The 12,500-nt window shown below is 36.0% G+C and overlaps 1 protein-coding gene across 1 annotated transcript; it reads right to left on the bottom strand.

Annotated features, from left to right (window-relative positions):
- Positions 1–8,806: 8,806 nt before the first annotated feature.
- Positions 8,807–9,369, bottom strand: LOC137657400 (uncharacterized). Its single transcript, XM_068391737.1, has 2 exons — positions 9,226–9,369; positions 8,807–9,055 (listed from the first exon to the last, which is right to left on the bottom strand). The coding sequence occupies exons 1-2, from the start codon at positions 9,367–9,369 to the stop codon at positions 8,807–8,809; spliced, it is 393 nt and encodes a 130-aa protein (XP_068247838.1).
- Positions 9,370–12,500: the final 3,131 nt, after the last annotated feature.

Consider the following 12,500-nt stretch of genomic DNA (forward strand, 5'->3'; position numbering starts at 1 on the left):
CTAATTCATTACCATGGGTACATTCCGTATACATATAGCATCAGCATGTGTTTTATAATCGTTAATTTAAAAACTTTTCGACAGGATTATAACAATATAACAAACTTCAATCAGTACGCCACGTACATAAATAGGGCTCTAGATTTACCAAACAAGCGCCATTCTTGATAGTTCGTTACTGTTGAAAAGAAAAAAATAAGGACCGTTTCCGAGGTCAATCCCAGAACTAACACCCCAGCAGAGGTGCACAGAAAAACGAAAGGCCGCATTCTAACTCGATAGCAAAGTACTAACCAAGTTATGGCAACAGGCACTTTCACTGGCACTACCCCATGATGGTGTTAAATTCGTTAACCGGTTGCAAATTAACTTCTCTTTTCATTGTCACAACAAGGGTGCGGACTCAGGTTTTATTGAAAAGTCCATTCTAAACGAGAAGCTTCTAAATTGGTGATTTGTACGATCAATAATTGTTTGAAATTTCATTCCGGTAAATTCTGTAGAAGTGTAATCACGATTTAAGAGGGTATTGGTGTGAATATACTTGCAATTATTGTCAGTTTTCTCTGGTAACTATAAGGCAAATGTCTGTATTAAGAGTTCACAAAGTAGTTGAAAAAATATGTCAAACACCAAAGTTGAAAAGCAGTAAATAATTTCATCAACAGACTGATAAATATTCACTTAGCAAACCCTTAGCCAAATGAATCCTATTTTTTTTCAGGATATTGAAATGATGTAGTTATTTAAATGGAAGGGAAAAATTACTAACCGTCACAAAAGTAGTATCTATATTCAATTGTGTTTTAATTACTGACCGTGAGAAAGTAGTATTTATTATTACTTATTGGCTTTAATAATACACAAACCATATCAAGAAATTCCTGCTCAGGTCTTAAAAACAAAGAATTACCAAAGGAAATATATCCGAAGAACAAAAAATCATTACTTCACAAAAATTATACTTCCACAAGTTTAAAACAGTAAGATCCTATGAATATAATATTCAAAGGACAGAAAATGATGAAGGGAAATAGTTAGGTAAAAAAAAAAATAGGGGATATTAGAACCTCTCCCCATATATTTTTTTCATCCTGTAATGGGAAATATATCCTGGTATTCTAGATTTGTGATAATTTGGAAAACATTGGCATTAAATGGATCGTCCTGTATGCCTGACCTGCATCAGTAAGGTTTGATTGTCAATCTCCTCTTCAAATAAAGACGACGACGAGAGAGAGAGAGAGAGAGAGAGAGAGAGAGAGAGAGAGAGAGAGAGAGAGAGAGAGAGAGAGAGAGAGAGAGAGAAATGAATACAAATCACTTCATGAAATTTGTATTCCAAACAATTTCGTAATAAAACACGTATCATCCCGCTACGTTTTCATGATAATCCCTCATCTGGCTGTCGACAAGGAGGATGCGTACATTATCTAAGATCCTATTAAACTATTCCCTACACCTTAACTCAATGTGATGACACGTGAGAGAGAGAGAGAGAGAGAGAGAGAGAGAGAGAGAGAGAGAGAGAGAGAGAGAGAGAGAGATGCCCATCATTGATTCCCCTCTAATGATTCATGTCAGCAAAAGGATGATCAAGGAGTCTCAGAATGAGTTTCACTCGAGAAGCGAGACAAAGATATTGATTTCTATGCCACTTCAAGAGGCAAAAAGAATAAATACTGAGGACCGAAAATTGCGTTACTCGTTTTGTTCGCTATTTTTTTTTTTTTTTACTATCTCATTCACAGGTTCCATGTGTACGTTTATAAAGCAGCACTTTATCCTTTCCTTCATGTTTGTGTATATATATATATATATATATATATACATATATATATATAATATATATATATATATATATATATATATATATATATATATATAATATATATATATATATATATATATATATATATATATATATATATATATATATATATATATATATATATATATACTTGCTTACCAGAATGCACGAAATATCACACTAGGTTGGGCTGAAGATAAATAGAAGAAAGACGGAGGTGATGAGAACGGAGTATGCAATGGAAGATGAAATATCATTGGAACGAGAAAGGATTAATCGTTTAAGTATTTATGAACTATGATCTCCAATACAGGCTCTTTAGAATTAGAGTTTAGTGAAAGATTGAAAAAAGCAAATTAAATAATGGTAAAAAAAGCAAATTAAACAATGGCTAGGTTAAGTAAAATTTGGAAATCAAATCGCCTGAAATTACATTTAAAAATCAGACTATATATCAGTTTATTGAGATCGGTGCTCCTGTATGGATTTGATTCGTGGTATAAAAATGAAACAATATCCACCAGATTTTTTAGATTTGAGAATATAGCCCTCAAAAGAATATCGGGAGTTAAATGGCAGGACGGGATTAGAAATAAAACTACAAGAGAGATTACTCTTCCCACATCATCATCTTATGTACTTTCAAATGTAACCCTCAGTATATAATATAATGTCGATCAAATTCATGACGTTTAATATAATGACGATCAAATTCATGACGTACGTGAGGATTTTTTCTGTAACAGAAGGTCAAATAAAATAAAATCTTCTGTCCAATTAAAAAACAATATTATAGCTTTCTAGAAAACCTCAGCTGGTATAACAGCCACCATATATCTCTAACATCTCGTATACCGCTAAGAAACTTTTATCTTAATACAAATGAATCTTGGCGTTTCAGTATCCCCAGAAACAATAAATAAGTAAAAATACCCTAAATAGCGACATATCCTAAAAGTGTCAACCATTGAAGTAACAGTGGCAGTACCTTTAGCAGTGGTAACAGTCCTACTTTATTAACATATAGCATTTCCAATTTACATACGCTAGCCCCCGCAACTTTAACTTGGATAAGATGTAAAAGGAAAAACTAATATTATTTTTCCGATCTCAATAAATAGGATATAGAAAAATTTGTCAGAAACAAGTTGACTAACTGCAAAGTAAATAATTTCAACCGTTACAATGCTCTCAGATTAAGTACTATAAAGGATGGCATTATGGTCTGGAAAAAAGGACAACATATTTTAGAAAAATTACTAATATAATTAACTTCTCTCTCCTTATCAATATTTCCTTGAAGCCCTAAACTTTACAGGACTACTGCATAGAGTCGTTAACCTCTCGACCATTTCTCTTACAAATGAAACAACGCTTATGCTAATCAAATTTATAAAAGTGAAAAAAAAAAAGACGGCAAAAATATTAGGTAGCACGAGCCCATTTGACAACATTACTGGGTTAAGTAGAAAAATCGACTCTATATAATTTCAGGAATCTTATGGAAATTATTGATGGATATATTTATATATTTTTCATTCCAATCACAAAACGATAGCAATGCTAAATACTCCACAGTGATTATCTCGTATACTTTTATAGATCTGTTGTTTACATTATTAATTTCTGGAATCTGCCTAGGCGAATCTCAGATTTTCGCATCCTATTCAACATTAGTTTCAAGCCCTATATTAATTATTCTATCATAAAGCAAATTTTCCAAAGTGTGCAAATATTAAAGGCAGTTTTTATCTATAATATTTCCAAAATTATTTCAGTTCAAAACAAGTCCATTGCAACAATAGTGTAAAAGAATCATGCAACGAACTAAGAGACTGCATACCGCAGCAGAAGCCAATGGGAAGGGGATGGTCAACTGCTGATTTTAATTAATAAAAGGAGTAAAACAAAAACATGAATATAAAAGTGGATGAAAAATTGAACGGAAACTTGTAAGAAATATACGGCCATCCCATTAGAACTCTCGTTATATCACCTCACTCGATATACCAATCTTCTTCTAACTCCTCCTCACATCTGAAGGTCCCAAGATAGATTACCTGTACCTTTAGTTCTTTGCTAAGACTTCCTTCAGATCTTCGTCTCATCATCACCGATAATCGGAAAATCTCATGTTCCATAGAGGAAAGCAGCTTTCAGTGCCGACCCGATCCTTTCTATATATAGTTATCATGACTGTCCCACAGTAAACCACAATCCTTAGAGTAATGTAGCACAAAACTATTTTTTCTACTTCAATTAGGAAAGGAAAATAGGAGAAAAAAGGGTAATATAACAAAATGAGCAATTTGATTATTTAATTTCTCAGGCAACTATTATTTAATAGACGGAAACAATATCGATGGTCCTAAATTTCTAATCGTTATTAAGGCTTTAATATTAAGCGATTGCTTCTTGTAATTACTTCTGAAAATAAGAAAAAATATTCTACTCATTCTGCCACTAAAATGGTAATGAAAACTAACATGTTCATAATTCTGTCCGTGAAGCGAAATATTTCACAACTATACGTTAATGCATATGCACCTGTCTGAATCCTTGCCTGTTCAAATTTGCAATACTTTTCGGAGCATTTTAAAGCAAACATGATATTATATATACTGCCAATCCTCTGAGCCTTTTCAACGAGGTCTTTGTATTATCAAGTAGTCCAAAAAGTGCAAGGAGGAAATCCTGAGCAAGCATTTGGCGAGAAAAGACGTCTCCAAGAGACACTATATTTCTCCTACGGTCTAGAAACTAATTTCTCCAAAAGGATATCAAAGTCCACTTCCTAAAAAATGGAGTATCCTAAGGCCATTCAGGCAAATCCTCCTCTCACGATAAATCACGGAATTCTGCTGAATAATAATACCCTTTATCCTACTTTACGGTGAGTGGGTACACCATATTAAAGATATTGATTGGTTACAACAATCTGTTGTCTTGTAGCAAAGAACAGCAAAACCTAAGCACAAAAGATATGAAGTTTATGACCTTAACTATCGACTGCGAGTAAAAAGCTATCTGTTATTCCTAGTCCATTGTTCTGTTTATCTTTATCCTGAGGAATTCTTGAACAAATTCAGGAAACCTTTCCCTTCCGCCAAGGCACCAGTCACCCGTCGAGATACTACCGCTAGTGTGTTATGGGTTCCTTTGACTGACCAGACAGTACTACATTGGATCCTTGTCTCTGGTTTCGGTTCGCTTTCCCTTTACCTACACACACACTGAATAGTCGGGCCCATTCTTTACAGATTCTCCTCTGCCCTCATACAGTTGACAACACTGAAATTACCAAACAATTCTTCTTCCTCCAACGGGTTAACTACTGCACTGTAATTGTTCAGTGACTACTCTCCTCTTGGTAGTGGTAGAAGAGAGACTTGCTATGGTATGCAGCTCTTCTAGGAGGACACTCCAAAATCAAACCTTTGTTTTCTAGTCTTAAGTAGTGCCATAGCCTCTGTATCATGGCCTTCCATTGTCTTAGGTTAGAGTTCACTTGCTTGAGGGTACACTCGGGCACACTATTCTATCCAATTTCTCTTCCTCTTGTTTTGTTGAAGTTTTTAGAGTTTCTATAGAAAATATTTATTTTAATGTTACTGTTCTTAAAATATATTTTTCCTTGTTTCCTTTCCTCACTGGGCTATTTTCCCTGTTGGGGGACCTGGGCTTTTGGCATCCTGCTTTTCAATTAGGGTTGTAGCTTGGAAAGTAGTAGTAATAATAATAATAATAATAATAATAATAATAATAATAATAAATGTCTACAGTCTTTAACGAAAGCTTCCCATTATACATTCTTTTAAACAACACAAACAATATGTGTTTACGAGTATAGCTAAGTATGATGATCGAGTTGGAATATTGAAAGTGGCGGGGTGAAGAGCTGGAGGGCTGAGATAATCTTGTACGATTTTAGACAGTGCAGATAAAAAGAGAGAAGAAAGCAAATCAGAAATTGATATTAAAGTGGTGCGTATGAAGCAAATATTATAAAATAGCTTGCTCTATGGCAGTAAATGCTGATATAAAGGTTAAAAAGTAAAACATCTCAGAGTGAAGGATGGAAAGAGAGATGCTGTCCGAAGGAGAGATTTGCTGAATGGCGAAAACAGGTCAAGATGAGAGTGGAAGGCATTACTTAAGTAGAAAATGGCTATGGAATGGCTTTCGAGGATGCAAGGTGGGATATTGGGAGGTCATAGAATTTTATAACACTAATAGTAGAGGGGAATACAGTGACTGAATAACCGGAGTGTAAAGGGTTGACAAGGAAAGGGTGCTGAAAGCAAAACACAAACTGCGTCGTTATATATATATATATATATATATATATATATATATATATATATATATATATAATATATATATATATATATATATAATGTAATATATATATATATATATATATAATGTAATATATATATATATATATATAATGTAATATATATATATATATATATATATAATGTATATATATATATATATATAATGTATATATATATATATATATATATAATGTATATATATATATATATATAATGTATATATATATATATATATATATATATATATATATATATATATATATATATATATATATATATATATATATATATATATATATATATTACACACAGTATGTGCATGTGTGCGCATAAATCAATTCTATTTCGTTTCATCTTTAGCATTCAATCATATGCAAATAAGACTTTAATTATAAAATATCAATATATCACCAGCATATTACAATTATCCAATATTTCGTCCAATTAAAAAGGAATTATCTTCGACTCACTGCAATCAGCATTATAAATATATTAGTAAATATTTAGGTAACAGTTCCTAGAATGATAAAGGTCACAGCAGTCTAATAGTCAATGACTCTTCTGTTAAAATTATTATATAATATATACTTGGGTACATATACACACGTGTATTTCTATGCCAGTCTATCCCAGTACATTTTCTTAGATATTCAATCCATCATCTTCTCCTCTTTCACCTACTTGTTTTGCAATCTCTTCTAGCCCATCTATTATCTTTTCTCATTATATGTTTTGCCCATGCCTATTTCCATTCTGACTATGTTAGAATATCCTCTACTTAGTTTGCTTTCGTATCCGTATTAGTATGGCTCCAAGTTCCTCGTGTATAAGTAGGACCATCTGATTGAATACTTTTCTTTTTAGAGAAAGTGACCTTTTAAATTTCATCATCTCATTTTTTAAACAAAAACTCTCCATCCCATGCTTATCCCATTATTTCAGTCTCATGTCCTGGGGAAACACACACACTGTCCGAAGTACGTATATTCAGTAACAATCTCTAGAGGTTCGCCCATAGCCCTTATTTGCTGTCTCTTTGCATTTTTTTAGCATTAACTTAGTTTTACTCATGTTCATATTCAGTTCTACAATTCAACTTTCTCTATTTAAATTTTTTTCAATTTTTTTCAATTCCCTCAATGATTTCTTCTTTCTTCCATTTCATCATGTAGCTGGGAGTACCTATTTTGTATTGCTAAAGTAAACAGATTTTTCTCTTATTACAAGAGTGTTTATTTTCTTTTTTATTAGTCTTCCCAGGCTATGAATACAGAGCAATCTTGAAGGCATTTGGTGTACCGTTCAGCCAGTTTCACGACTATGAAATCTCCTCCATCTATTATTAAATCTATTGTTGGGCCATATTCTGCTATTTTGCCGCTCTTTCTGCCATATACTTATCCTACTATTACATTTGGCATTGGCTTGGTACTGGCTCAGGTGTTTCATTATTTCTATTGGCAAATTACTTATATCAATATTGTATAGCATTGTAAAGAAATCCTCTATAATTTTTATCTCTCCATATCTTTTGCTGATATTTTGCTTTTCATCTGGGCGAGTGTGTAGTTAGGATGTAACTGGAGGCCAGGTGGATGCAGCTGAACTTTATTGAACAATCATCGCGTTTGTATACACGGACATACGAGCAAGAACGTCACAAAAAATCGAACAAAATCAAACATGAGCTAGACTGCTTACACAGGTTGGTCTATTAACAGTGCAGGGAAGAACGAGTGAGGGATACAAAAAGGAAATGCATTACAGCGTACTTTAATGAAACACATACAGTACATGGCTCCCCCCTAAATATGATATACATGTGAAATAGAGAGGCAAACAGTAGGCGGGTCATCTGGCAGGAGATATACAGGTTTTAGGCGATCAATGGAGATCCAGTCTTCTTTGCCAATGTTATTTAAAAATGCTTAAGGTGAAAGGGCCTGTATAAAGGGGCGTTAACGGTGGCTTGCTAGTGTCGTTATGCAGGAAAACGTGCATTACCGAATGCAGATTTGTCAGTATGTGTCGCTTAGCTGAGGGCTTGTAAGTCTGGCGGCAAGGAGTAAATTTTACCACAAAGTGAAGTAAGCACCGGAGGTTATCCGAGGTGGTTCTTAATCCCAGGATGACCAAAGGAAGCTAAGTAAACCAGTTGGAGTCCTTGCAGTGGGACATCAAAGCTGTTTTGAGAGTACGATGAAAACTTTCAACCATTCCGTTGGCAGTAGGGTTGCAGGCGGTTGTCTATGTAGGGCGATTCCCAGGAGATTTGCTAATGATATTAACAATTAAGAGGCACCGGCAACGGGATTAATTTTCCCAAGGACGTGTTGAAGAGCGCAATTGTATTCAACCATGGCAGAGAGATGTTGGGATTGACGGGCGACCAGGCATTGGACTGTCGAATGAAGGCATGCACCAAAGGCATGTGGTCCACGCAAATGACGAAGGGAGTACCTTCCAGAAGTGGTGAAATTAATGGATAGAAGTGCACCGGCAACAAGGTAGAGTAGCCAGATTCTGCCTTGGACAGTTTTCTACTGAAGAAGGCCAATGGTCGGAGCGAGACGTTGACTACCTGCTCGAGCACTGCAACTATAGCGACGCCGCTAGCACTGGTGGAGAAGGAGAGGTGCATGAGGCACTGGATAAGTCAGAGCAGCAGCAGTTGTAGGGCATTCTTTGCGTTGCAGAAGTCCACTTCTTGAAGGGGACCACACTTCAGGTCTTTTGGCATGCCCTTGAGGGATATGTAGAGGAGGGCAAGATTGGCGGCGATGGCTAGCAGGAAACGGTAATAATAGTTCATGATGGCCAAGAATTCATGCAGTGCTTTGACGGCCGAGGGCGTGGGGAGGTTCTGAACAGCTGCTACCTTCTCAAGGAGAGGCTGGACTCCTTCCTTCAGGAGTGATGCGGTGCCTTAAGAACGATACTTATAGTCCGGTACGATAAGTGTACCGGACTATAAGGCCGTTCTATTGTATGCGGTGAAGCACGATGCGTAAGTGATGGAGGTGTTCCTCTTTGGCGGAAGAGAACACAAGTAAGTATGTCATCTACGTAACATACACAGAAAGGGAGGTCCCCTATGATGCCAGCCATGAGTAGTTGAAAAGTGGACTCAGCATTACGAAGGCAAAAACGGGAGTAATTGAAAGTGCATGTACCGAAGTAAGTGATGATGGCGGCCTTGGGGATGTCTTCTGGGTTCATGGGCACCTGATAAAACCCCTTCAGAAGGTCGAGCGTGCAAGTAGGTGGTCATGTCGGCGATGTTTAGGAGGGGGTAGTGATAAGCTTTTCTGTCTGCATGTTCAGGCACCTGTAATCCCCACACAGGCACAGAGAGCTATCATTTTCAGGACGATATGTAAAGGTAACATCCATGGGCTTGAAACATTTTGGTAAAGGCCCATTTCTTCCATTTCAGCGAACGTTTGTTTAGCTGCTGCCAAAACATGAGGAGGTGGGCCTAGGCATCCGCGGGTGCACTGATGTGGACAGCAAGGTCGGGCATGAAGTAGATTCACTTCACAAGGAGAGTCGTCTACGGCAGGTTGCAGGCGAGTGATACTCATCGTTTCCCTGAGGGCATGCAAAGCCTTTAGGTTCCTCAACAGTTATCGAGAGAGTTGAAAATGTTTGGCTAAACGGGCAGCTGGCAATGGTGAGTAATGCTCCAGGAGGTATGTTTTAAGGGTGATGTATGCTACTGAGGTGTCCCCTTGTTCGCAAAGCCAATCAAGAGATTTCTAGGAATGCGTCCTTGGAGATCGCTGTGAGGACATAGGCTGCTTTACTGCTTGAGCGAGCCAAGCCTTGATGCGAAACTGGACATCGGCCCACTGGAACCAGACGAACGCTTCTCGGCTGGCAAAGGGCAGCATTTCATTGAGGCGGCATGTGTGGAAGAGTCAGGTTTGGTGGGTGGCATCATCAAACAGTAGGCACAACAATGAAGGGGATGGCAGGAGGGAGAGAATCCTCCGGAGGTCACCAACTGTGCAAGTGAGCAATTACGTAGTAACCGAGAGGTGTGGTGAATGCAACTGAACTTTATCATACAATCATTTAGTTTATATAAATGAACATGCGAGCAGGAACGTCACAAAAATTCAAACATGAGCTAACATGCTTACACAGGTTAGTCTATTAATAGTACAGGGAAGAGAGTGTGATAAGTTAAAAAAGGAAAACCATTATGGTGTACGAGCATGTATGAAACACGTGCAGTACACATCCTTTAAAGCAGACATCTGTTGGCGCCCTGCTCCAAGTCTTTTCATCCATTTGATGCTTCTTCCTTTTCTTTAATGTTTCCTTAATTTTTGTCTGATTGTGTTTACGAATGTCTTGGGATTCTAGTTTGGTTGTTGTTTTGCATAGTTCTGCTAATTATATTTCATCTCTTGGATTTTACCCTAATTCCTAATCTTTTCTTTATTAGGTTTTTGGTCTTTTCTGAGTTTTCCTTGAACTTATTCTGATTCCAAAACAAATTTTGACAAATTACAGTTTCATTTCTTCATATTACCTATTTTTTATAGCTAAACTCATCCGAATTTTTTTTTCTTATTTCAGAAGTATTTATTTTCTTTATTCCATAATCTATATAAAAAAATTGCTTCTCGCCATTCTATAGTTGCTTGACTTTCTTTTTTAACACTGATACATCTTAGATTTTATTCTCAGTCCTTTTTCGTTTATCCATTTGGGCTTCTCCTTGACCAGTCTCTATGTTCCTTTTTATATAAAAATTTCTTCTGCCTACTCCAAATTTACCTATTGCCGATTCTCCACCCTTCTTTTGACCTACTTCAGCATGGAAATTACCCAATGTAAATTGCGTTCTCTGTCCTTTTCGTAGATCTCCAGATCATCATAAAAAGTTTCTACTTCTTCCACTGTATGGGATGTTGTTGGTGCATACGTTTGTATGATCTTAATTTTATACTTCTTATCTAGGTTGAAAACTAATCCAGCAATTCTGTCAATAGTATTACAAAATTCTCATATGTTACCTGCAAGATTTTTTATTAATAGGAAAACTTATTCAATTTTCTTACGTGTCCTATGAAGCCAAATCTATAACCCTCTTTCAACTACACAAGATTCCCCAGATCTAAATTCACTAAATCCTATTATAACCCAATTTATTCATTTCACAGAGAGAGAGAGAGTGAGTTATGAGAGAAATTACTTAGTTAATAGAGTAACGGACACGTAATCAGTTCATGAAACCTATCCACAGTTTTAAGAGAAATAAAGAAATTAGGGAAAGAGAGAAAATCTATAAAGCCCAGACGAATCTTCATGTGTCAAAGCTGTTGCAGTCACAATATCGGCTGCTACAACCAGTAAAAGAAATTGGAAAGGCTAAGCTAAAGAATTCTTAAAAGGATATTCTATCTCTCTCTCTCTCTCTCTCTCTCTCTCTCTCTCTCTCTCTCTCTCTCTCTCTCTCTCTCTCTCTCTCTCTCACGTTGCCAATAGATAAGAAAAGGGGAAATGGGGAGGAGGAGCAGGAGGAAGAAGAAGAAAGAAAAAAAAAAAAGACTCTTGTCACTCTTGGTCCCACATCAAAGGAAGTTTATTGTTGTATCCAATGCAAGGAGGTCACGCTCGCTAATCGATGTTCCTCAGACCTCGTAAAGGCTTTCTCATCTCCACTTCTTTAGGTTGCTTTTGTGTTTAACAAGACTGATCAGTTGTACTGTATAATAAAAAATATGCCCAAACATCCACAGTGAAAATAAAATCCCCTTCAAATTCAACATATTGAATCTCACCTCTTTAAGCACTTCTGATATGCTATTAAGGTAAAGTGTAGCACTTACAAAAAATACATGCCATTGGATAAAAAAGTTAACAACTAGAACAAAATTTTAACTGGGAAGTAGTTGGACATTAGAGTTCTCTTCCTTTTCGAGAGGTAGATGGAATGCAACATTTTATGGGAAGCTTAAAACTCTTTCAAAAATATATCACTAACATAAGATAATAAGGCCTTGGCATATTTGTTTCCGTCACTTATCGAAAAAAAAAAATCTCATCCTCTCAATACCGTGTTTCATCCTTACATCCTTTGCAGACGATACAAATTTGACAAAAGTAAGAAACCAAATCTTAGAATGAGAATCATAGATTTAGTGACAGTGATTATTGTATTCTTCTGAGATGAGATAATGGACTACAATTAAAAACATGGCCTCCTTATCAATGTAGTAACCTCTGAGACGATGGTCCGGAAATATATCTTCTAAAGATCAGAGCATAACTAGAGTGACTAATATCCTTTGTGAAAAAAAAAATGATTAAATATTTTACCTCATTCTACAAAGAGC

This window comes from Palaemon carinicauda, chromosome 18 (assembly GCF_036898095.1).
Source record: "Palaemon carinicauda isolate YSFRI2023 chromosome 18, ASM3689809v2, whole genome shotgun sequence".
Lineage (NCBI taxonomy): Eukaryota > Metazoa > Arthropoda > Malacostraca > Decapoda > Palaemonidae > Palaemon > Palaemon carinicauda.

Coding starts and splice junctions, on each gene's coding strand:
- LOC137657400 (XM_068391737.1), bottom strand. CDS start 9,369: ATGAACCCAGAAGACATCCCCAAGGCCGCCATCATCACTTACTTCGGT. Junction 9,056..9,225: donor TAGGGGACCTCCCTTTCTGT/GTATGTTACGTA, acceptor TCACTCCTGAAG/GAAGGAGTCCAGCCTCTCCT.